At 42.3% G+C, this 27,546-nt stretch overlaps 1 protein-coding gene across 1 annotated transcript; it reads right to left on the reverse strand.

Moving 5' to 3' along the window:
• TMPRSS7 (transmembrane serine protease 7) lies at positions 1 to 27,496 on the reverse strand. Its single transcript, XM_083611798.1, has 18 exons — positions 27,327 to 27,496; positions 25,597 to 25,798; positions 24,451 to 24,581; positions 21,921 to 21,988; positions 21,430 to 21,623; positions 19,685 to 19,723; positions 17,053 to 17,281; positions 16,384 to 16,514; positions 14,257 to 14,369; positions 10,817 to 10,923; positions 9,081 to 9,217; positions 7,612 to 7,719; positions 7,408 to 7,518; positions 6,375 to 6,491; positions 4,424 to 4,601; positions 3,384 to 3,652; positions 2,217 to 2,353; positions 1 to 173 (listed from the first exon to the last, which is right to left on the reverse strand). Exons 1-18 carry the CDS (start codon positions 27,375 to 27,377, stop codon positions 3 to 5), a joined length of 2,493 nt encoding a protein of 830 aa, XP_083467924.1. The 5' UTR covers positions 27,378 to 27,496; the 3' UTR covers positions 1 to 2.
• Between the last annotated feature and the right edge of the window lie 50 nt (positions 27,497 to 27,546).

Genomic DNA, 27,546 nt, shown 5'->3' on the forward strand with positions numbered 1-27,546 from the left:
AATTAAAAAACTGAAGGCACATATTTGTGTATCCATGTAGCAAAATTTGACACCCTTGTGTATACTCCGGGGAAATTGGGTCTTCCACAGCCATAGCCCCAGCTAACGATTCCCATCAAGAACCACTTTCCATCACTTTTGCTTCGACATGATAGGGGTCCTCCAGAATCTCCCTAAAAAAAAGACATTGTTTTCAAAAGTCAACACAATTTGCTGTTTTAGATCATTTCTGTTGATAGCATCAATTATCTACCAGTGTGGATAAAAGCTGTCCCCAGGTGTCAGGGACAGACAGGGCTCTGAAGAGTATGCGGCAGAGGCATGGGGAATGACCCAGGAGAGGAGGCCAGTGATTTATGGGGATTGGCGCCACCCACAAGGTAGGAGCTGGGGGGGGGGAGAGTCAAGGCAGTCTGAGATAGAGGAAGGTGCACCAGATGTAGCAGAAGAGGAAAAGGCTGTTCAACCAATAGATGGGTCAGTAGACACACTACCTTCTACCCCCCACCCCGTCTCCCAGAACCCAGAGGTGTATGAATTGGGAGCAGCAGTGGCGCCTTCCATGCAAAAGAAGTCTCAGGTTGCAGGAGCGCAACCTGTCAGGAGAGGGTATATAACATGGGTAGGCAAACTAAGGCCCAGGGGCCAGATCCAGCCCCATCGCCTTCTCAATCTGGCCTGCGGACGGTCCAGGAAACAGTGTGTTTTTACATGCGTATAATGTGTCCTTTTATTTAAAATGCATCTCTGTGGGGCATAGGAATTCATTCATCCCCCCCCAAAAAAATATAGCCCAGCCCCTCATAATGCTGAAAAAGTTTGCTGACCCCTGGTATATAAGATCCAGTTGAGTCCAGTGTCATTAGGCTTCCTAGCACTGACCTGAACTGGAATGCAGTCAAAAGTCAGTGGTAATATTTTGGGGGGTGGGGATGAGGACTAGTAAGCAGCGGTGGAGAGCAAGTATAAGTGGGGCAAGTATGTGAGAGAGCAAGGTACCGTATTTTTCCCTCTATAACACGCAGATTTTTTCTCCTAAAAAGGAAGGGGAAATGTCTGTGCGTGTTATTGAGCGAATGTGTGGTCCCTGGAGCCAAATGGCAAAAAAAATCAGGCAAAAATCAAATCGCGCCTCTCGGAGAAGGGAAACCTGAAAAGAGGAAGTGGCTGCTTTCCTGCATTCTGCCTCAGGGTCTTACTGCCCACCCTCCTCTGTTTCCTTGCTGTGTTTGCTCAAACGGAACAAAGAGCAGGGAAAGCCCCTCCCCTCCAGGCAAGCAGAGGGGAAAGCAGAGTGTCGTCTCTGTGCTCCGGTGCTGCTGAAAACATGCAGGAGGGAGAGAGAGAGAGAGAGAGAGAGAGAGAGAGAGAGAGAGAGAGCGAGCTGGCTGGCTTGGGTGGGTAGGTGAGGGAAAACTTTTGCCTTCCTTTCCTCCCTCCCGTTATACCCCTCTCCTGCATTCTTAGCCAGCTGCTTCTCTGCACACCCCTCTCGTGCTCCTTGTCCATTCTGTATTTTTCCTTCCTTCCCCACTTAAAATGTGGTTAAAAAGCATGGATCCACATGGATCCTCAGGATCTTTGCATTGGGTCACCCCAAATTCACCATCAGATCACATAGCATGTCCATGGCTACAGCCTGCCCCCCAAAAATCACACACGCACTGTTGCCTGGGGCTGCAATGGTGCAAAAATGTGGTTAAAAAGCATGGATCCACATGGATCCTCAGGATCTTTGCATTGGGTCACCCCAAATTCACCATCAGATCACATAGCATGTCCATGGCTACAGCCTGCCCCCCCCCCCAAATCACGCACCCACTGTTGCCTGGGGCTGCAATGGTGCAAAAACGTGGTTACAAAACATGGATCCTCAGGATCTTTGCATTGGGTCACCCCAAATTCACCATCAGAGCACATAGCATGTCCATGGCTACAGCCTGCCCCCCCCAAAATCACACACCCACTGTTGCCTGGGGCTGCAATGGTGCAAAAACGTGGTTACAAAGCATGGATCCACAGGGATTCTCAGGATTTTTGCATTGGGTCACCCCAAATTCACCATCAGATCACATGTCTGTGGCCACAGCATGAAGCACAAAAATGATACATCCACTGTTTCATTCAGAATGTTTTTTCCCTTGTTTTCCTCCTCTAAAAACGATGTTCGTGTTATGGTCAGGTGCGTGTTATCGAGCGAAAAATACGGTACTTACTTTGCAGCTATCCCTTTTCCCAGACAGCATCCCAGCACACAGCATGCGGGCTGTAATAAGCCCATACGTTGAATGACACAGTGTTTGATCAACAATCTCTACCTCTGCTTTTTGCAAAACTGCCGAGGTTTCATCATCTGGAAAAGTTTAATAATTTAGGCAAGATGATAATTCTCGAGAACCTGATCTCTCACTCCAGATCCAGATAGCAACCCTTATAGCAACTATGCTAAACCTGGCTCTTATCAAATCTAAGAAAACCAGCAACATCTTTATTTATATATCTTATGTATAGAAAGTAAGTTATACTGAAATGGGGTTCTCTTCCAAGGAAAGGTGATGTTGGCTTCTGTCCTAGCTCTTATTGTTGTTACTGTTATTATTTATGAGTTTAGAGGGATCAAATCAGTGCTTGTTGTTTCAGTGATCTTTACAATAATCCCGTGAGGTAAGTGAATATTACCGTCCTCATATTGCAAGTGGCCAACTGAGGATGACAAAAAGGGCTTTCTTTTACACTGGTGCCCTCATGATCCATCATCACCAGTAGAACCATTACAGAAAGCATGTCAGTGACAGGGAACGTGTGGCTCTCCAGGTATTGTTGGACTACAACTCCCATCATCCCTGACCCTTGCCCATGCTGGCTGGAACTGATGGGAGTTGGAGTCCAAGTATTATAGGCTCCTCCTCATCCCTGGCATGGATGGCACAATGCTTATGCTTCCTTCAAAAAGTTCTACCTTGCTTGTCAGAGTTCAGATGCTGCTTAAAATGAGCAAAACAAGTCACTTTTATTTTTTACATTTATATCCCATTTTTCTCTCCAAGATGCTCAAGGTGGCATATATGGTTCTCGCCCCTCCTCATTTAATCCCCACAAAAACCCTGTGGCTGTGGCTCTAGGCACTGTCTGCCCCGTGAGTTTCATGACTGAGTGTGGATTTGAACCCTGGTCTCCAAGCTCCGAGTCTGGCACTCGTAACCACGACACCACATGGACTCTCTTTGCTTCTGCTTTGTCACCTAATCCATTATCTGTTTCGAGAAAATATGATTATGCATTGATGTTACAGATACAAACTCTGTGCGAAACATAAAAAAGTGAAGCAAAAAATCTCTCATTGCAATTCCCGGCATGTTGGCAAAAAGGAGCAGGAAGCTCACCTGTTTCTTGCTTTTGCCCCCATCCTGTTACCCAGCACTTCTCCCCAGTGTGAACTCTGTGTGTGATGGGAGGCAGGCAGATTGGCTGAATTAGCCACCTCATTGTGTCCAGCCACGGTGTGCTTAATTGGAGCAGGGCAATGTCGTAGTCATAATTCCTGCTGTTGTAGTACTCGTGCACAATAATCCTTCTCACAGTAGAGACAAATTTGGCTTTTCCTTGGGTGCGCATTCCCAAATGAGCTGTCCAGATTCTAGGATCAGATAACCTTAAGGAAAGCAGATCACCACGCAAGCATCAGCAACCAGACTTCTAGAACAAGGTATGAAAACTCTGGAGTACACACACACACACACAATTGTGAACCATTAGAGCATCACGTCTCTTTCCCTAAGCCAGACAGAAGCTCTGGACTTTGGTAAGGAGATGCCAGGGGAAAATTTAGGGACTAGACTAGTCCCCCATGTCTACTGACTGGTCACTGCTTCCCAGAATGTCCCAGGGATGAACTGGCAGTGGTGCCACACTGTTGTGTGAGTCAACTGACTTAGGCAAGGGCACAGCACCAAAAGATGTGCGTCTTTTGGTACCATGCCCTTGTGCCCCCATTTTCTTCAGGGGAATGCTGGAGGGTGTGCAACTGAGGAATCTAAAACAAGAATGTGGGACTAAGATGGGAGCGGGGAATTTTGTTCAGCCAAGGACCACACCTGCCTGAGACATGTACCGGGGTAGTTGGGCCTTGAGCACAAAGTGGGCTCTGAGCAGGGATCTGCCATGGACAGATGGAAATGGGTGAATATTGGAAAAGCCAAGCACTAGGCAGCCTTGTGCACTGACCCTTCGCCTATGCAAAGGGACACCAGGCTATTTTTCAAGCTGCATATTGGAAATTTCATAATTGCAGTGCATGGTTGACTGTTACAAATTAACAGGAGAAGAAGGAGCGCATTGTGCTCCATGTCTATCCCATACATGCCACTACTTTGGAGTTATGAGAAAGGAGAAGCTATGGATGAAGGGATTTCTAATTACTCACCTGTTCCCTTGAAAACAATGGGCAGCAGAGAGAAGCCACTCCTTTGATATCACAGAGGCTCCACAGTAAGCAACTCCAGCAAAATGGAGGCTGACTTGCCATGGCCATTCACCTTCGTGGGCATCCAGCCCTCCCACAATCCGGTGGGGCATGTTGCGGTATTTAGTGCTGCCACAGCCTTTGGAAGAGGGTTAACAGTTCAACATTTCCCTTGCAGTAGCAGCCATGGCGGAATACTGATTTTCCAACTGGATGATCTGTTAACTAATCCTTTTGAACTTGAGCACTCTAAATATAACTAGTTCATGTGCAAACTGAGGTCTGCCTATTTGGAGTGCCAGGAAATACATGACAGTGGTCTTGATTCCGGTGCAAATTAAGGGTTTATTTATGCACAGGAAGGTTTCTGACTTATGTTTTTGTTTTACACAAGGCCTTTGCATGGGGGCACACAACTTTTAAAAAACTCTCCCCAAGTTTCAAACACTGTGTACAATTGCCATTAGGAAAAAAGTCGGAAGTCCCACTGTCTGTATAGAGACCGACACAATATCCTCTGAATTTGTTATGCAAACCTGTGGCTGGTGCAATGAGAGCCTAGTTAGGGATGGGAATCCATGTAGCACACCATTCATTGGCCTTTATCACATTGTGGGGGATGGGGAAGAACTGAGATAAGCAAAGTCCTGTTTCCTGCAGGAGAAGCTTCATGGCTTAGATGGGCAGAGACCCCGTGACACTTTGATTGCCTTACAGAGACCACTGGTAATTAATGCAAATGGTAGGTGTCGTTATCTCTGATTCTATACTGAGTTAAGATCTTCTTCTATTATTAGGGATTGAGGATTTGCAGATTAATTCATGCAGCTGTTAGTTAGGCCTAGGAATTTTCTGTGGTGGATCAAGCACCATAAGCTATTTACATTCAGCTGGAAGAAGAGTGCCCATAGCTTCCGTTTGCTTCCTAGGTTCAGTCTCTGACATCTCTAAATAAAAGCATCAGGAAGCAAAGGATGTGAAAGACCTCTGGCTCAGACCCTCGAAAACCACTGGCAGAGTTGACTATCATGAGCTAAATGAGCAGTTTGACCTGGCATAAAGTATCTTTCAGTATCTATGGACTAAAATATGCTAATGAATACCTACTGTGTTGTACAGAGCAGTGTGCATGGGCTGGGAGAAGCATGTGCAGCTTTGATAAATGAAGCCAGTAATTCACGTGAACCGGAAAGCTGTTTTTGTTTCTGTTTTTAAATGGAGATGTGACTTCCCCATTCAGATGTGAACATTCCAGCTGAGTTTTTCTTATGAGTCATGTTCCCATCAGCTTTGAATAGAATTTCTGCCCATGTTGTTATTGAAGCCACCTGTGATCCTTTTCAAATATTCTCAGAATATTACCCAATAACTGATAGCTAGTTAATCTGAATCAACGAAACAATGGCTTTGAGATTCTCTGCCTTATCTCTGCTCCCAGGTTGGGGCTAGTTTGGAAGGAGAGACTCCCTTGATTAGGCTCTGGCTGGTGAAGGGACTGAACGCTGCCCAGGCCAACAGGATGGCACAACACTTGCCCCACCCTGGGCACCGGCAACCCACACTACACCCCTGTGCCAAGGACTTCCATGCATGCAATGGAACTTCCTCTCCCTCTCCTGTCCCATCCAGCCCCACCCTCAAAATCTGAAACAGATTGGAGGTGGAGTGCAGCAGAAGACCATTGAACGCAATGCAGTGTATTTGATACACCATAATACTGTAGCACAGCTTTCTACAAACTGGTCGTCAACAGTTATTTTGGACTGTAACTCCCATCATCACTGACCATTAGCCATGCTGTAGACTGATGGGATCTGTAGTCCTACAGCATCTGGAGGATGCCAGATTAGGAAGGGCTGTCCTAGTAAGCATTTTTTTTTTTTTTTAGGATTGCAGCCTTGAACAGACTTACTGCAATTGTTTTCGTCACTTCGATCGAGGCAGTCTACAATCCCGTCACATCTTGCATTCTGCTTCCTGAAGCAAATATTATTGCTGCACTTAAATGTATTGTTGGTACATGGAATGCCTGAAAAAGAACCAGTGACAAAATACATGCTTCAGCAGTTTCTGTTTTATTCATTTTTTTTCATCAAAATGATTCAGTGCTGGCTCAGACACTGAAAATTTGGAACTGTAGTTTGTTAAGTGTGTTGAGAGTTGTTATGAGACCCCAATTCCCCTCACTGAGCTACAATTCTCAAAAATGTTTAATGGTCAATCCCTATTCTGCCTGAGCACACCTGCCTGAGCAAACTTCCAAGAGACATAAGCCAGGGATGGTTGGGCCTGGAGCAAAAAGTGGGAACTCTGAGAATTGTAGGTCTGTGAGAGGAATTGTCACAGATGCCAAACAGATGCCTATCAGAATCTCACTAGTTGGGCATTATTGATGCTCAATAGCCTTCTCCCCACTTGTGTTCCCCAGAAACTGGTATGCAGAGGCCTATTGCCTTCAGCTGTGGAGGTAGAACATAGCCCTCAAGGCTAGTAGACTTTGATAGCCTTATCATTCATAAATTTGTCCAATCCTTTTTTTTAAAGCCATCCATGCCAGTGGCCATTACTTCATTTTGTGGTAGTGAATTCTTGACTTTAATTGTGCTCTGTGAAGAAGGACTTCTTTTCATCTGCGCTGAATCTTCCGACATTCAGTTTCACAAAAGGTTCACATCCAGACGAGGTGCTACCAGCTCACTTTTGACACCAGTACTTGGTGTGTCATTTTAAGCCAGAGGCAAAGGGCTGTATCCAATGGTTGCATGAATGGAAAGCAGCCCGTTCAACAGATCTTTCTCCTCTCCTGATTAGAAAAACCAGAACCAAAAATGATGGTCTTGAATTGGTATCAAGCCCAAAGTATTGTGGATCACTCCAATAACTAGAATGAGCAATTTGTAAGGTGAAACTGTTGCACTTAACAACTTTTATGGGGTGGGACTCACTTTCAGTGCAGTGTCGTTCGTCTTGACCATCTTCACAGTCATTTATTCCATCACAGAAAAGGGAATGGTGCTGTGTTAGGAAACTGGTGTTACAGTTTTGTTTGGGAACACCTAAAATGAGAAGAAAGGCAGCAAGTCACTAACAAAGGTAACTTTAAAGAGTGGTCATAATATTTCAGGGCTCATCTGCTACGGATACTTAACCACAAAAGAGCTCATCGCTTTCATCAAAGCAGTCATTGATCCCATCACAGCGCCGAGTTTGTTGAACGCATAAGCCTGTATGGCATTCAAAAGTTCCAAGTGGACAAGCTGAAGGCAAGAGGGGAAACAGTTAGGACCTCTAGCTTTCAAAGTAATTTTGGTTCTTACACTTATACTGTGCTGAAGCCTCCACTCAACTATCTCAAAAGTTTTCTTTTCCTGCCATATGCTCAGGGCACTTGAGAATTTCTGTGGAATGTTTGTAGGTGTGGTGGCTTTGAGCCTACCTGAGCATTGTGAGGTGTCCAAGTGTGGTATGTGTGCATGTCTCTTTCCCCTAAACATTTGCCCAGTAACTCTGCTGCATTCCTGGCTGCCTGAACTTCACGATCTTTAAAATCTCTTGGAAGGAATTACTTCATGATGTCTTCCCCTGGGCTTTAACCAAAGCACGGGGACCTGGGAAGGCTGTGGAGTACAGACCTCTGGTGAGATGATGTGTTGAGTGATTGGGCACCTCCAAAGTAAGGTAAGAGCAACACAAATTCTGCACTGCAGTCATGAATATTTCATTAAATATTTCACTATCTGATATTTTTCAAATGCAATGCCTTTTCTTATAATGATGGGAAATTGTAAAAAAAAAGAAGAAGAAAAGTTGGAGAAATTAATGGCATAACACCAGTTAATGACACAGTTGGTTCTCCCAAAATGAAATGTGCTTCATAGGTGCTTTTGCATCACTCCTATTTATTACAAAGGGTTAGGAATGCTACTTGGCAGGTACTGCCTTTTAATAAAACTCAATGAAATATTATTTCATGAGTTACTCATAAACCTGTGATAAAATTTAAAACTACCAATTTATCAGGAAAAGAAGATACTGGTCAAAGCTGAGACATAAATTCTAAGAAAGATAGCATACAAGGACACATCTCAATCTCATGCCATGCTCTACTAGGAAGGGTTAACTCAACAGCTGAGTTGCCAGATCAGCTGAGTTGCCAGCTTTCCCTAATCTGGTGATCTGAATATATTTTGGACTACAACTTCCATCAACCCCAGCCAGGTCAACTCTGTAGATTGGGAGGTAATTGGAGTTGTGGTCCAAAACATCTGGAAGACACCGGGTTTGGGAAGTCTGATTTATCAGTTACAATTTCATGTTTCAGCATATTTAGCAAGTCATGTTGCTTAGCCTGCATTAGCAAGTCATGCTTTTTTAAAAAAAATAATAGGAGCGGCTGCCATCTTATTCACATGTTCTTAAAACCATGTCACATCAAGCTTATATAGCTGAAATGTGGATTATAACTGTTGGATAGAAAGTAGAAAACAGGAAAAAAAAACCTTCACATGCAAAAACTGAGCATTATCCTGCATGCCAAAGATGGCTTCCAGTGTTTTTAGTAAAGATGCATTCAGGTGGTGTTCCAAAAGCTATAAAGGAAAGTTAAAATCAGTCTTACGTTGGCTGATATTGTAGCTTCCATATTCTACAAGCAGTGGCTGCTCTGAAATTTTGGAACTACATTGAAACTCAACGTTAACTGCAAAGCTTGCAACTCGGAATATTGTTTGATGATCAATGTAATAACCGCAATACCTGTGGGATGAATGTATGTTAACTTATGGGGCATGGAACATCTTTCATCACTAAAAGACAAGAACAGTCATAGTTGTAGTATATTTGAATTCCTCAATGTTTTTAACAACTGCATGCTAAAATCATCACCTGGTACAAAAGAGTAAGAGTAGGGTTCAACTCCTGCTAGCACAACTGGGCTTTCCCACCCTCTCCTCCCTCTATGTGCACCCCTATGACTTCCCCCAAATCCACTCTGGAGGGTCAAGAGAACTGCCAGAACAGCACATAGAGGAAGGAGAGGAGAGGCTGTTCTGTCAATGTAGCAAAAATGCTTGTGCTGGTTGAGTACTACATTGAATTTCACCCAAAGGAAATTTGTACCTGTGGAAATAATTGTTCTGCCCATTGCCTTTCCACTGGTGTATCTGATAGCCCCTTTCAGTGGACATTGTGGCAATGACACAACTAAAATTGGCATCTGGAGAGTATTGTTTGGGCCATTGTTTGTGAAACATAACCCTTCCATCCTAATCAATCTATTCAGATTCAATCTATCCATTTTTTACATGGCGAAACAAAGTGATTCATAGGTTGCTGCCTTCTCTGTAAAGCTTTCTTATGTGATCTCAGTATTTTAATATGAGGCTGTATGTTTGTTGTATGCTTAGATTAAGGAATTTGCTCAGTGACAGTGACGGATGTGCGTTGCATTCAAAAGGTTGCAGGTTAAATTTCTAATTGTCTCCACAGTTAAGCCGGGCAGTAGATAATGGAAAGCATCTCTCTCCACACACCTGACCTGGAAAGTTGCTATCACTCAGAGCAGACAGTACTGGGCCAATGGACAAATAACATCATTAGGTATGTTTCCCATGTTCACAAGTTTCTGAGGTCAAATAATTTAGGGTGCTGCTGTACATTTCCACGCAGACACACACACCAGCATGTTCTGTATTTGCTCCTATAAATAGCTGGGCTTAATGTCAACTGGAATGGAGAATGATATCCTTCCAGCTTTTGCCTTTGCCCAACTCATCAGTGGCATGTGGCCCTCAGAACGTTACCCAGAAAGGATTGTGGCCCTTGGGTCGGTCAGTAGCAGGCAGTGTAGCAGGGCGTCATCATTTATGTTACCTTATGGCAGTAGAGTAGCTCCAACTTACTGGAAGCCAAGAGAGAGCAGGAGGAGCAAGATGTTGTGGAGGCCCAAGATGAGCAAACACATCAGCTAAGTCAGTACGGAGCTCCTGCTGGTGTATTCGCTCAGCACCAACCTCTCCACCATTTAATTCTCCCACTCTCCCTCCCAGTAAGCAGCAGCGACCCCACTGCTGGGAGGTCAGGTAAGCACTGTTGTCTCACTACACCATCAGCTACTGCCTTGGGCTCGAAAGCCTTTTCCATTCTACAATTGACACAAGCCAGACAGGATACCTCGTATCCAAACAATGCTGAAGAATGAACATGAAGCAAATGAGAACAGTTTGTATCTTGCCTTGCGCATTAAAATAAAGGCTATCAGGATAATGTAATGATCACATGACTACTTGCTATGACAACTTCCTTAATCTGCTGCCTACCTCCTCGAGAATATATAGCCTATATTCATATACTTACATGTGTTCGTTAATTTTCCACCATCCGTGCTCACAGCCTTTAATGCTTTTTTCACTGATAGTATAATTATGAAATTTCAACGCTATGCCAAGATTTTTCAGGGGAGTCTGTTTTAAGGAAATAAGGGATACATTTTAAAAATATTTTTAACAACTGTGGACAATTCAGCTTGATATTACTCCTACTACTCCTACTCCTACTATAAGATACATGCAAGGGTTTCACTTGTCCCAGAGCTATCAAGATTCATGCAGATACCAGTTACAATATAAAATGGAAACACATCTGATGAGAGCCACATTCTGCAGTAGGTTAAATGTGTGCTAACGTTTGCTACCTCGACAAAAATCACCCGGCTATTCCTGCAGTATGCTTTGGGTGGAGGCTCTGACAAACTAGGCACCAAATGTCTACTAAGGAATTTTCTCCCTCAATATGTATGATCGGCTCCCAACTTGGATGGCTTTAAAATAAAATTAAACAAGTTCATGGGGAATAATGTTCTACCTCCACCAGGGGACTGAGCCCTTTTGGGCCCTGAAATATTTTGGGGGAGGGGACCGAGCCCTCCAAAAGGCCTCCCAATGAGGCTGAGCACAGAGCCACACATGGGGCAGCCTCAATGCTCTGGCTCCTCCTTCTCCTCCTCCTCCTCCTGCTGCGGATGGGAAGGAGTTTGGAAGCAGCTCCAGGCTGGTGGTGACAGCAGGAGCAGGAGAAGCCATGGCCATTGAAGCTGTGCTTCTAATGCGCTGCTGCTGTGCTAGGCTTCACTTCCTCTGATGTCATGACATCACATGTACAATAAACACACAAGACGTAACCGGCTGTACGTTTGAAAAAATAAGATATACTATTCGATGTATTGAATTGTAGATTTCAACAGAAGTAGCTTATAAAGTTCAATGAAAAAAGTAGAAGACCCAGTGGATCAGTTCATTCTCTAATCAATTTATGCCTTGTTTAGCCTTGTTTTGACGTCCTGGGCTTCATCAGTAGTACAAACTCATATATGATATCACTACTACTATGCTATAAGATACACTGTCCTGGCTAATATTCTGGAAATCCTTGTCTTAGACTCTGTGAAAGGATTCTGTGGAACTGTAACAACCTTTTGTGTGGACTGTTGGACTTTATGAACAGACAGGTGGAATAGACACTTTTTTTTTTTAATAATTTTTATTAACTGGCCAATCACATCAAATTAAATCACATCACATAGATTCCAAATTACAAAGCCAAATTTTTAAATTTTGTTGGGGGAACCCATACTTCAAGATCCAAAGGGGGATTCAGATCATCTTCTTATTACTGCGTTAATGTCCAAATCAGTCCCAATCAGTCCAAACAAAATTCAAAATTCTATTCAGTCTTATCTTGGTGTTTCCACATCATATCTTGTTCATATAATTTCTATTTTTCCTTTACGATCTCTTCTGTTAGTCTCCTTAAGCTGATAAGCAAAATAATAATCCTGTGTGGATTTCCCGTTCCTCCACTAAGTCCAGATGGTTTCCATATATCTCCTTCGTAGATAACATCGCTCTTTCCATCATAAATTTGGCATTTTTCGCTCTTGAGTCCCACCGAGACGTATGTAAACAACTCTATTTCTCTCTTTCTCCTCCCAGACCCAAGAGCTCCAACAATGCCTCCCAAAATGGCGACGGCATTTTTAACTGCGTCATTCCAAAACTCTTAGCTTTCCAGCTTCGTCTTGAAACATTGCTTTGGTTCGAAAGTTTATCTCCACACAGCCTTAAATCCACAGCTTAAGTCCTTAGTTCCTGACTCATTTGGGGAGGGGATTCTTGTTAAATCACATAATGAAGGGCAGGTTGTTGTTTTTTCCCCTCCCCCCTCAAGTCATACCGTATCTTGACGTATCTTCTCATATTTTATTCTTGTCTTGTTATCAGAGATCTCTTCTGTCAGCAGTCTTTACTCCCCTTTTTCCTTGAAGCATGTGCAATTTATCTCGTCCAAATTGTTTCTTTTGAAGATGCTTGCAACTAGCGGCGCGAATCAGGACGGCGTCCAGGAGTGCCGAAATCCCACAGGAGGGCTTTGTGCCTAATGCCCCCACCCCCACAAATTCGGGGGTGGTATAGGGCACAGCAGGCAAGGGCCGTCCCCCCCACCATCCTGGGGGGGTTAAGGAGGCTAATTACCCCCATCATAGCCTCCAAATTACCTCGTGTGGGTCGGAGAGATGTTATTGTCAGCCATCTTCCGATGCGCCACCTAGTGGCCCCCCGGAATAGACACTTTCACATATATGGACCTTATGCATAAATTGATTAGAGAGTGAACTGATCCACTGGGTCTTCCACATTTTTCGTTGAACTTTATGAGCTACCAGTACTTCTGTTGAAATCTACAATTCAATACAATGAATAGTATGTCATATTTTTTTCAAACGTACAACCGGTTACGTCTTGTGTGTTTATTGAATATGTTTCACGTAACCAGAGGTTTGTTGTTGTTTTATCACACATACAATGTCAGGATGTCATGCATGTGGCATCACACACTGTGCCACCATTCTCACTCAGATGCTGGTATGTGTGGCCTCCACTGTTGGCTTGTAGGTTTCCTGTATACACTTGGTTGGCCACTGTGAGAATAGGATGCTGGACTGGATGGGTCATTATCCTGATCCAGCAGGAGCCTGCTTATGATCTTATATAATAATAATAATAATAATAATAATAATAATAATAATAATAATAATTTATACTCTGCCCATCGGGCTGGGTTTCCCTAGACACTCTGGGCGGCTTCCAACAAAAGATTATAAATACATTGAATAAACATCAGTCATTTAAAACTTCCCTAAACAGGGCTGCCTTCAGATGCCTTCTAAACGTCAGATAGTTGTTTATTTATTTGACATCTGATGGGAGGGCGTTCCACAGGGAGGGTGCCACTACCGAGAAGGCCCTCTGTCTGGTTCCCTGTAACTTCGTTCTCCCCACTGATTAGCTACATCGAGGTCTGATACAGCTGTGAATAAGGGCTTCCAGATCTGAGCAGTGACACCCAAGTTTAAGCACTAACATTCTGCTGGTTCAAAACTGACCACAGGCTCCTCATCACAGCAGTAGCACTTTTGTTTTCCCTGTGCCAGGCTACAGGGAGCAACAGCACTTGCCGCAGCTCAGATGCCAACTCCTCAGAGCCTTGGGAAAGAGGTCACACTGGCAGTGGCCAAGAGGAAGTGCAGCTTTCCATCCCCTCACAAGGGAACCTTTCATCTCCCACTACAGCTACTTGACCCACAAAGAGAGAGAGAGAGATCCAAGCTTTGTGCTGAGATCAAAGGGCTCAGAATCTTGCAAAGAGAGACTGACAGACAGAGAGCCCTGTTTCCAACTGACACGAAACACACCAAAGGGCAGTTGCGAAACACCTGCACAATGGGGTTTCAAAATTACCTGGAAACTCCATGTACAAATGCATTTTGGAGGGTAGTAACTTGGGTAATAAGGACTCATGATTCTCCCTTCAAATCGAGGACTTCCCAATGCCAGTATAGCTTTGCCGCATTCTGAGAAAAGAAAGATGCATTTCCATATTATTGCACAATCTGGAAACCAAGAATCAGCCAAAAGAAGAAGTCATTCCTTCCAGTACAGCTTTCTTCTTTTTAAGTAATACTTTGTTTGTTTTAGGATTTCTGTCCTGCCTTTTTATATATGTTTCAGGGTGGTGAACAATGAAAACAAGGCAAAACATAGTAAACAGCAGACACAAAACAAGGTGCATAAAAATTAACCAGGGTAAGCAATATCAACTTTTCCATCACATGGAGGACTACTTGAGGACATGATGGAGACGTAGGTCTTTTTTGCTACCATCGTCACTTCGCTTCATGGTGCATGTGGTTGTGCTTCCTAACCACTGTGTTATACACTGTGTTATACACTGTGGGGGTATACTGATGCTGCAAGCCCAAACTTGACTAGGGATCTAACCATGACAAAAAGATCAATTCCATCCCTCCAACATCTACTCCAGCACTTGCCCAGAAGTGAAGACTAAGTCTAGTGCATGCCCTGCCTTGTGTGTTGTTCTGCCCCCTGATTGTCATAGAAGCTATGAAGTCCCAAGCTGAACTATAGATAGCAGCCTTGGCATGAATATTGAAGTCATGCAGAAGTATAATCATGGAGACCACCTCCAACAGCTTGGTCAATGTGGTCATTGGGCAATTGGGTGGGTGGTTAACTAACAGCACTCCCACAGTGTTTTTCCCACTGACCCAACAACTGTCCCTATTGGAAAAGATGTGACAGATAAAGAAAAAAGGGTGAAATGGACCACAAGGACCCATAATGGGGAAGCATGTCAACAAGAAAAATATATACCTGGTTCCAGTGACATAATGACCTTTGTTATTTTGAAATGCCCCTAATTGTTTGGGAAGGGCCATCACTCAGAGCCCCTGCTTCACATGCAGAAGATCCCAGATTCAGTTTGTGGTAGGGCTAGGAAGGTCCCCTATCTGAAACCCTGGAGAGCCACTGTCAGTCAGTGAAGACAATACTGAACTAGATGAATCAGAGGTTTGACTTCATTCAAGGCAGCCTCCTATATTCCTTTGTTACAGAGAAACTAACAACAATCTCATGTCATATGTGTATTTGACAACTACTCCATCTGCTGGCATAATGGAGTAAAAGGGATACTGGTTATTTCTATAATGAAAATGCAACTGATGTTTCACGTTGTGGTATCTGCAAATGGTTGGAGCAGCAAGGCATTTTCCATGCTGCAGAGGTGCACTGCATGATTTGAGACCCCAGAATCCCTTGCAGGGTCACAGAAGATGCTGAGGTGCAGTTCTTAGATTACATGCTGTTGCTATGGAAGAAGGGTATAAATAGGTAAAAAAATAACTAAAATGGTGTTGGATTGGAAATAAGTGGTATTAGCAACAAAGTTAATAAGAATATGCAAAAATGAATTGATAATGGACGAAAATGCTGAGTTATAAAATGTTAAGTTATAGAGATAAGATAAATGAAAGAGGGCAAGGATTTGTTGATTTGATTATTTAAATGGGAATACAAGAAGGGGAGGTGTGAGGAAGTCAAAGAAACAAGCCAATGAGTTTTAAGTTATGAAAAATAATTGTTTTTAATTTTTCTTATTTTTTTCTGTATGTTTACTTATTTTTTATTTTTTTATTATGTGTTTTTGTATATTTGTCTTTGTAAAATCTTAATAAATATTTCTTTTTTAAAAAAAAATAGATTACATACTGTTGCAATGGCACCTGAATAAACTGCCCTTCCATGCAATTACTTGAATTACTTATACAGCTGGGTCAGCCCTGGAGACTGAAGACATTGAGAAGCAAGCAAACAAACAACTGGTTGTAGAAAGAGCTGAAGTTAGGCAGGTCATGGGAAAGATGAAAGAAAGAAATGCTATTAAGGTGACAGAAAACATAAATTCAAATAGGTATGTCTCACATATCTGATGCAGGATGTGTACTGTTTTTGATGGTAGGGGGAGAAACTTAACTAATGGTGAGTCTACAACTGGAGAACACTTACTTTCTTGTGGGATGACCTCAAAGTACCCATGAAATTCCTTCACTTTCTTCACTTGCGTGGACTTCAGAGTAACCAGCATCAAATTATTTGTAGAAACGAAAGACAGGAATGAATTGGTTGGTTCACAAATTCTGAAAATAAATTGATTTTTCTTCATGTGTAGAAAGTATGGGAATTACAATGCATCATTAGCCTCGTTACTAGATTTGGCCCTTTGGCTAGCCAATAGTTTAAGGAAGCCACACTAACTGTGATGGTAAACTCATATTAGACTGTTGTCACAGCAGATCCTATAGGGGTGTTCAAAGCCCCATCTGCTTCAATCAGTTAATGCAATTCAATAACGTGGACAAGATGTTTGCCAATCACATGCCTTTGGGACCCCTGTCCCAATCTATCCTGCCCTTCCTCCCAAATGACTTCCAAATGGACTGATAACATTGAGGGGGATTATTGCAACACACCCTTTTGTGGGTCTTCCCATAAAGTTTGGTCTGCAAACTGCTGTTAGGAGCAACATACTGCTAGCAAGCAATACCTTGCTAAGGAATCTACAGTGGCTGCCAATGGACAAGTTTAATATACACGTTTTTTGTTTTGTTTTTTAAAAAATGAACTTCTTTTCTGCTTGCAGAAACCAAAGAAATTGTACTGAAAAGGCATACCTACCGATACAGTATCTTACTTTTGATTGGCATCAGGGAGTCATAAATGGTCAGCGAATCAGTGATGCAATTGTCTGCTTCAATCTGAATGGATGCTACGGAGAGGCGGATTAAGTAGCCGACCAATGCAATCAGTTTGAAATAGCAGATCATCCTTCCAGATGCTGTTGAAATGTCCAATGGAAAGTGCTGGTGCAGCCGGTCTGCATGCAGATCATATATGCAACTTGAACCTACAGTAAATGGCGATTAGTATCATGGAGATTACAATGCTTGGTAAAAGACAATGCTTAAGCTTTACGGAGAGACAAGATAATATTTTTCACATGTCACTAATAAAATATCAATTGATCCTACTGACATTTGCAACCAGATTTGCCCATTAAATTTTGGATTCAACCCCCCCAAAAAATGTATTTATGTACAGTGGTACATTGGTTCTCAAACTCAATCCATTCTGGAAGTCTGTTCGACTTCCAAAACGTTCAAAAACCAAGACACGGCTTCCGATTGGCTGATTGGCCCCAGAAACAATGCCGACAACCAAAACAGACATTCGCTTCCAAAAAATGTTCGCAAAACCGGAACACTTACTTCCGGGTTTGCGGCATTCAGGAGCCGATTTGTTCGTTAACTAGGCAGTTCGGGAACCAAGGTACCACTGTATTAAAAAAACAACAAACATTAACTGGATTTAAATGCCGCTCAGTCTAAGCAGTTTGCAAAAATCAATACATCATATAGATTAAAAATGCCAATAAAAACAGATGTTAAAACCAAGTTTCATGTGATTTCAGAGAGATATCACCAGAAATTGGTGGCAGAGGTTGCAGAGCAGGTGAGGTGTCCACATGGACGCCCCCTATGGGAATTCAGTCACCTGAGGCAATGGCTTCACCCCACCTAATGATGCTGCAGCCACTTTTCTAAAAAATGGACTTTTGAAAAGTGACAGGAAAAAATGTGCTGAAAAGTGTAAGATAATAAGTGCTTGATGTGACACCATATAACCTTCCCACAGAAACCGCTCAAGACATTTTACTGCCTGAGGCAGCAAATATATTCCCTACCTCCCCATTCCAAAAAGCTAACCAGGTTGGCAGCTTCTTACTTCAATAGTCAGGAGATGCATTGGAGGGGAAGACACCAAAGGAGCTGTGTGTGTGTGTGAGAGAGAGAGAGAGAGAGAGAGAGAGATGGAGAGAGAGAGAGAGAGAGAGAGAGAGAGAGAGAGAGAGAGAGAGAGAGAGAGAAGAAGAAGAAGAAGAAGAAGAAGAAGAAGAAGAAGAAGAAGAAGAAGAAGAGTTTGGATTTGATATCCCGCTTTATCACTACCCGAAGGAGTCTCAAAGCGGCTAACATTCTCCTTTCCCTTCTTCCCCCACAACAAACACTCTGTGAAGTGAGTGGGGCTGAGAGACTTCAAAGAAGTGTGACTAGCCCAAGGTCACCCAGCAGCTGCATGTGGAGGAGCGGAGACGCGAACCCAGTTCACCAGATTACAAGTCTAAAATTACGAGAAATTTTGTCACCTGAGGATCCTGCCACCCAAAGCAGTTGCTTCACCTTGCCTCACATGTGGGCCTGCTGTGCTCCCCACAAACCGAACGAGCACTCAGTAAAGAGCTGGCGTTCCCACAAAGTTGTGCAAACGATCAGAATGAATATTCAGTAAACAGGTCATCTGGAAACAATGAGACAGGAGGAGAGGGAAAGACAGAAAGAGAGATGTGTGGTATGAATGTATGTGTGGGAGAGTCGGTGAGTAGAGGAATAAAAACTATGTTCAGATTGAAAGAAGCAGACCTAGAAGAAGCATTTGCTAGCAGGAATGGCCAAATCTATCGATTTCAGTTTCTCATTTTTCCAGTCTTAAGTTTAATTCTCCATATTTCTGCATCAATTTACTTTAAAAAAAAAACCACCTCTCATTAAAATGTGGCAACATTTTAGTGCAGATGTCTCCCTTTTTGCAAACAATTGTCCTGATATAATGCATATTATATATATTCTCATGAATATATGCATTTTTATCTATACTTCCTGTTAATAAACACATTTCTGTACACATTATTTGCTTGAAGAACCACATCAAAGATGTGCAATGTGAATTTTGAATAATAACTGTGCTTAGGCTTGCATAATGGTTTGAAGGTGAATTTTCCCCTCATCTCTAGCTGTGAAATCAGGAACATCTTGGGGTCTTGGGAGATCTGATGTGAGGGCTGCACTTCTGCTGTCTGATATCAGTGTACACACTGATTGTCCCTACTGATTCTCTACTTCTACAGTTGCAAACAAAATATTTTTGAAATATCACAAACCCCTCCTCTAAAGAAGCCCAAACCCTGGTAGTGTCTCCTTCTGAAACTCATTATCTCCCAGGGAAACAGGGAGCATTTCCCAATACTGATTTCCCTTTCAGGTTGTTGTAAGAATGACATCTTTGAACACTCAAAAGCATGATCTAAATGCTAAATTACCCAACAGATCCCATGTTTAGCCCTGGACAAAGCCTACATTGTAGAAGGTGATACAGATACGGGCAGGATTCAATTTTCACCACATAATATACGTTTGCCATTTTGAAATGTGTTAAATGGGAAAATGTGTTTTAAAAAACCTCAGTCATGTACCTGTTCCTGTTGTTGAAGAGTAATCTGATCGCAGCCCAACTGCATGGAAGGAGAAAATACAAATGACTCTGTACATATTTAAACAAACAGACCAGCAGGCAACATAGGAATGTAATACAGTATTATCACAACCTATGTGCATTTTACATGTGCGATTTCAACATGAAGTGGCTGAAGTCTGGCCAGTAGTAATCACACAAATGACATGCAGAGAAGGCAGAGAGCTTAAATGTTCTTTCTGTGCAGGGTTTTCTCAGTGCAGAAAGAATCACAGTAGCATAGTTGGAAGGGATCAGAAGGATCATCTAGTCCAACCCCCTGCAATGCAGGAATCTTTCACCCAAAGTGGGGCTTCAATCCACAACCCTGAGGTTCAAAGTCCCATGCTCTATTGACTGAACTATTCCTCAGAGCATTTAAGCTTTCAGACTTACTGGACTCTGGGATGCACTTGAGATATCTTGCTGGAGCTTGAACAGTCCCACAAGATATTGTGCGAGCATCCCAGAGCCAGGTAAAAGCTCTCTGCCTTGCTTGGGGGACAGGCAAGGCCCACATGGTGTACAACTCTGGAAAGGTAAGGATGCTCACACTGGGTAGCTCCAAAGGGCTAGTTGAAGTATACACATTTTTGCATATAAGCGCCATCTCCGGAATGTAACCACCACACAATATGAGACTGCACTGCATTGCAGTGTTAATTTGGAACTTAAGAATAGGGACCTATTGATATGACAATAATTCATGTGAATTTGTGAAGCCACCACGAAAGGATGTTTTCCAGGATTTTATTCAGACTTAAAGACTTAAAATGCATTGCAATGAACTTGCAGGGAGAGGGATACAGGATCCTGCCAGCTGGTTTCACTGTGGAACTCCACATAGGGTTGGCCAAAAACATTTCTTATTGCTTCAAGCACCCACCCACCCACCCCCACACCGCAAGGTAAGGTAACAGTCCCAAGGCCAACCACCTGAGCTTGAAAATCCCAGGAGCGCCTCTCACTTCTCCCTGGTGGTAAAAATAATACATTAATTCTCCACTCTGTTGAGTTGAGGATTCCAGCCTGTGGGGTTCAGGGTGCTTCTTCACAAGCTCCTTCCCCTTAGCAGAGCCACTTGCAAAGCACCCTGCAGGTGGGAACCCCCATGCTCTTGGTTTAAGTGGGTGGAGATACAGCATCTCCTTCCCCAGTGCTTCTCCTGGCCGTATGTTTAATGAGGGTATTTTAATTTATTTGGGGCTGAATCCAGGGCAGATTTCCCTGGTTTGGATTGATCCTGGAGGCCCAAATTAGGCCAGGCAGGGGCTCTGTGCACAACCCTATCAAAAACTAGCTGTCTGAAGTAGACACCTCACTCTACTTAATGTAGGGCTAGCTCTGACACCATATATAAGGTATCAAAGCAGACACATGAGCACATTCCTATATGAATGGATTGAATTCTATAAGAAAGTCATTAAGAGTGAGGACGTTCCAATGACACATGGCATCAACTGATGATAAACACAAAGGGACATAAATCCAATTATCACCATCCCCCTGTTGAGCGAAAATTGGATTAGCACCATTAGGCCCAGTTCAGATCTTCACATAGCAATTCTCCTTTTCCAGTTCCATGAGGTGATTATTTCAGAGGCAAAAGTTATGGATTCTAGTTTTTTTCAGTACAGCAAGCTATTAATTGTGTCAGAAGGTTCACTTTCTTCAGAGGAAAAATAGCAACTGCCAAGGGATACCAACCGCTAAGCACAATGGAGTCCATATCGACAGCAAGGCCTTGAAGACTCCCTACTGAGGTTCGATTGATGATGCTTGTCTGAATTGAGTCCTTTAAAATAGCAGCTACACAATCTTCACAAAACACTTGGCCTTTAGCCTGTGGCACCACAAACACAATCCAGAAATGGACAAGAAGACCCCCATTGTTGTTGTTACTGAAATCAAATGAAAAAGCAAATTACATCACAGTGTTTCTGAGACTCGGGTGCTTGAAAATCTATAGCTTTTCTCATCGTTGTTGTTGTTGCTGTTGTTGTTTTTAATGTACCAACATTTTTAAAACGTAAGATACTTTATGGGACATGGGAGTGCTTTCTGTGTTTGGATTTGGTCACATATGATGAGGCTTTTGGTTTGCAACAAGAGTCAGTACAGGGATAGTAAATGCTGCAACATGACATTATTTCTTGCTAAGACCCCCAGCCACAAATGAAATGGAAAATATGTCCCACCTGACATCTGAGACAATGGATTGCTTATAGAATTTGGAGAAAGCAGATTTGGTATATACCAAGTTCATCTGAAAGAGAAGATGCACAGAATGGTTGGGCAATCCCACACAGACTAAATTAAAATTAATCTTGCTGAGGGCACTTCCAGATCACTGGTTTATTGAGTATTCATCCTGATTTCTTTGCAGGGCAATTAGACAATGTTGGCTGTTTAATGAGCATTTATTCTGATTTCTTTGTGGGGAGGTTAGACAATGCAGTGTCAAGGAGGTGTTACCCCCACAGTTTCTGGTAAATTCCCCCATTCCTTTTCTTATCACAAAAGAGTTGATCTTTAGGCGAAGGAAATAGGTCATGCAAGACCTTCAAATCAACTTTAATTGTGCAACTTGAATTTGTCTGTATGTGATTGATTCCTGCCCCAAAATAGCGAAAGTCTGGAAGCACCCTGAGAGTTGCCTGATATGCAGTACAGCAGATTCAGCAGCCCTGTTTGTTTATAACAAGGATATCATTCTCAGCTTTGAAGGAGGGAGTACTGGAGATTTATGGAACCTTTATGATAAGTTATTTAAGTTGTTGACTGCATTATTCATATTAATGCCAATATAGACTTCTAAGCAAGATTACACACACAAAAATCCCACCCAGTTATGCAAACATTTAAATATAAGCATCCATATTTTAACTATGCAATAAATCAATATAATTAAAAATTAAAATATGCACATCTATAAAATATGCAGTAAAACAATTCTATCAAGAAAGCACCATGATTACGGTAAATCAGAAGACTCAGACTGAGAGATTGAGGGAATGCCTATATAAACAGGTGCATCTTCAATGTAAAGCATAATGAATCCTTGGGAAGTGGTGCTTCCCTGGGAATCATGTTTTTCTTCCAGCTCTTGGCTGGTTTTCCAGTGCACAGTGAATAATCAGTAAATAACAGAGACAGTGAGTTAAGAGAAAGGGGAAATACAATGAAGACCAGCAAACAGTGCTGAAAGTTTGGTCAGTTAGTTTTGAGCCATCCAGTCCACCAAGACCCATTTATTTTGGGGATGTGGCTGTACAAGTTGCATGGGACCTACTGGATAGTGACTGTGCAGCATAACTCATGCACACAGACACATCTTGTATTTTAAGCATATTAATTAAAGACTGAGACTCATGCTTTTGCTCTCCTTTGCACCATTTCAAGCACTCATTATTGGAGAGAATGCACCAAATTCCAACAAATATTGAACCCCCACCCATAAGCAGTGCCCTTCCACTTCCCTCTTTCTATTGAAATTAGTTCTTTGAAAGCTGCGTACTCCTTCAAGAAGCCACATTAGGGCTGCAGCTCAGTGGTTGGGCATCTGCTTTGCATGCAGAAGGTCCAAAGTTCAATCCTTGGCATCTCCAGGGAGGGTTAGCAGAGACTCTTGCCTGAAATCCTGGACAGCTGCCACTAATCTGTGTAGACAATACTGAGCTGGATGGACCAATGGACTGACTCAGTATAAGGGGGATTCATTCTCTGCATGTGTGTGCTGGTCAACCACACCTGGAGTAGTGTCCAGTTCAGAGTACCACAGTTTAAGAAGGCTATTGACAATACTTGACATGCACAGAGGAGGGTGACTAAGACAATCAAAGGTTTGGAAACCAAGCCTTATGAGGAACGGTTGAGGGAGCTGGGTACGTTTAGCCTGGCTAAGAGACTAAGAGGAGAGAGGATAGCCATCTTCAAATATCTAAAGGACTGTCACATGGAGGATGGAAGAAGCTTGTTATCTCCTGCTCTGGAGATGAAGACCCAAACCAATGGATTCACGTTACAAGAAAGGAGATTCTGACTCAACATGAGGAAGATCTTTCTGGTGGTAAGATCTGTTTGACAGTGGAATGGATTCACTTGAAACTTTTTAGAGTCTCCTTCCTTGGAGGTTTTAAAGCAGAGGTTGGAGGGCCATCTGTCCTGGATTCTTTAGTTGAGATTCCTGCATAGCAAGGGGTTGGATTGGTGACCCTCAGGGTCCACTCTTCACTTCTATGATTCTGTTATTCCCTCCCTCCCTCCCTCCCTCTCTCTCTCTCTCTCTCTCTCTCTGTTTTCCCTGGGAAGACTACATGACATTGTGGCATTGTAGTGATGGCCATCAACTTGGCTATAAAAGAGGATTAGACAAATCCATGGAGGATAAGGCAAACAGTGTCTACAAGCCATGACGACTATGTTCTACCTCCACAGCCAGAGACAGTATTACTCTGAATACCAGTTGCTAGGAAACGCCAGCCGGGAGAGTTCTGTTGCAGGCCACTGTGAGAACAGGATGCTGGACTAGGTGAGCCTTCATCCTGATCCAGCAGTAATCGTTCTATGGTACTACAAATACGACACAGAGAGAAAATTCCAGAATGTGTTATCTCCCTTTATTGACACACTACAAAAGGCAAGGCTTGCTGGGTCCACACAACCAGCTGATTATTGCATATGCTTTGGTGATAATGTGGAACACAAGGGTTGGCGTTTTTTCCTTACCACTTGCTGCACATTCTGTGCAACAGAGAGAAACTCCCTGGATTCCTTCTGCCGATACTCTGGGAGAAACTCAATGTTGGCAACACGAAATAATCCAACAAAATACAATGCATCTTTGTTTTCTGCCTGAACTGTAAAACAATAAAAAGAACACAATAAAATATCAAAACAATGCATTTTTAAAAGTTTAAAATAGTAACGTATCCTAATAGCTAATAATAATAATGTCAAGGTTGCCAGGAATAGTATCTTTCAGCCATCAAATATTTGGATGAATGTTTTTCAAACTTTCCTTAATGTTAATAATGAGGGAGACAGATACACCTCACCAGGGAAGGCATCTCACAAATGGAGAACTGCTACCAAGAAGGTTCTGATATGGGTCAACACCAACCAGATAGCACACAGTGGACAAAGTACTACTTTAAAAATATTAAAGCAGCATATATCTATTCATGTGTCTGTCCATCCTTACATATAATGAAGACTTATTTTAAAAACGAGTAAACTGCTTTGGGAAAAGTATCTTGTCAAGGGCACAGACACTAGCCAATAGACCCCCACATGATAACCAGGATTTCCTTAGTATGTTGGAATTTCACTACATAATAATATATTAGCATTTTGCCCTTTAAAAAGTTTTTCACTATAGAGCCAGAAAAATAATGCAATAGCCCAGTCTCAATCATGAAGCAAAACAAGGAAGAAATGCATTTATAGAAAATCACATAAAGCACACACACAAACTTGGGTTTTGGTTGGTTATGGTGAAGGACAATTCATTAAGAAGAAAATAGCTAATGGAGACCTTCCTATCACTTTTTTGCTGTGGGTGCACACCTTATAGAACCAAATTCTCATCCAGACTACTCTCCTATATCTAGTTAAATGTTGGGCTCTGAGGAACAGGTTTTCCAAGATGCTGCTAGGATTCTCTTTTAACTGACATTCCGGCATACACATCTTCTGAAGGATAAAAACAGCCTCCATTGTAAATAGAAAACCTTTTTCTAGAGCCAATAAAAAGCAACATAATAGAAAACGATTTTCTAGAGCATTGTTTATACCTCTGTGAGTGTTCTTTAAATGTAAATATGGGGAAAGGCCTCATAAAGCATTGCCTACAATGGAGATACAGAAACTTACCAATAAAGAGCCACAATAGCGTCCAAGTAATAACACCTACAATGAAGAGGACCACTGTAAACAGGATGATTTTATTTTGAAAATTCCAGAGAGACTTGTTTCTTTTGGCTTTCCTCTTTGATTTTGCTGACCTATTGAGTTTCCTTGCAATTCTTTCCCACTTTTCTTCTGAATCTGCCATTTGTACTGATACATTTGATACCTTAATCAAAGAGGGGGAAAGAATCACATAGATAAATGTCCAGTATCTCTCAATTCAGCATTTCCCAGAGGCAAACATATTCATTCCACACTTGAATGGCATACCTTGCCTGCCATTTCTGCCGTCGGTGTGGTCATGAGTGACTCTTCAGTGCTCTATTGCTTCATCAAAATGCCATAGCAGTTGTGATATCCCACACAAATTGCTTACACAAATGTAAATCTCAATGAGTCTTACTTTTCAATTAGGACCACCATACACTCCTAAAACTGTTTCGCATGGTCTGTTTATTATTTTACTACTGTGTCCTTGGTGCACTATATAAAATAACATACCAGCAGCAAAGAATTTCAACACAATCAGCAGAGGTGACAATCTGGAATCTGGTGAAGTGATAGGCTTGAAGCACCCTACACATGCAGCACTAAGGTTGCTACTTACAATTTGTAAATAGTACTACCACTACTACTTCTACCACTACTACTAATAATAATTTTATAAATGTTTGCAAATAATGCCACACCTGCTTCCCCCTCCCTTTACTTTTCTGGTTACAGCACAAAACGTTTTTCTCCAGCCCAAGCAGGTGAGGTGGAGTCAGTACATAGCAGCCACCAGACATCAGCTGTCATTACTGCTCAATTTTCCAGCTATCAGTAGCCATCAAAGAAGCACCTTTTGCTATTGAAACACTCAGTTCAAAAAGGGCCATCTCCCATATCCAAAGTCTCCTGTGCTTCTTTGTGAAGAAGGGCAGGATATAAATCAAATCATATTATAACAGGGTTTCACATTTTTCCTGGTCAACCCTTTCTCCCTTTAAATATTTCACAGGGACTATAAACTCTTTTGAACTTCTTGCTTTTCCTTCCATCATACTATTTGGTCAGACACCAACAGCAGAACAATGCATTTTCAGCAAGGTTACTTCATCCAGAGTAGCAAATTTCATAGTTGACTGCTACAATTTAAGTATTTCAAATTATTCCTTTAATCGGTTAAAGAACAATGTGTCTCCCCGCCCCCTCGCTTGTGCCACCTCTGATTATGCATTGTAGAATTCATTCCCATTAATAAAGCAATTTAAGTATCACAGAACACTGAATTATTTAAGTCCTCCTCTTCCTTTTAACCACCTGTCAGCAGTCCAGGATAACAGTTACTATGCCAACTAGCTGAATGCGAACTATATTTAGATATGTTGTATAATTAATTGATTTGTTTTTCAAAAATTGCACCCAGGAATGAAATAAGTTTTAACAGAACTTCACTCCGCCTCCTGATGCAGATCTCCTGCCATCAGTTCTCAAGGGCTGATCTCGTGCCCTATCAATTGCATGTAAATAAATGCACATCATATTTCACCAAAAAAAAAACCAGTTAAAATCAGCTACAGCATTGACAGTGCCAGTTAATTCCCAGATATTGCTTTCATAATTCATGGGCTCAGCAAGTATATGATAAACAGAACACATTGTTATTTCAACCAGGCACAACATTGCAGTGCATTTAAAGTTTACTTACTTACACTTAATTCATCTTCAGGATTAGCAGGTCTTTCACTGCCTTGCTCGTCCATTGTAGGAGGCTGATTCTTTGCAAGCAAGCAAACAAACAAATAAACAGAACTCGCACACTGAGAGCTGCAGGTATCTACTGCCAAGGACTGTTAGAAACTATGTTTGAAGAAGAACTGGCAACACCGTCAAAGCAGACTTTCCTGGGGTGGCATCAATTTACATCGAAGA

The sequence above is a fragment of the Podarcis filfolensis genome (genome assembly GCF_964270895.1).
Source record: "Podarcis filfolensis genome assembly, chromosome: 4".
In the NCBI taxonomy this organism is placed as follows: domain Eukaryota; kingdom Metazoa; phylum Chordata; class Lepidosauria; order Squamata; family Lacertidae; genus Podarcis; species Podarcis filfolensis.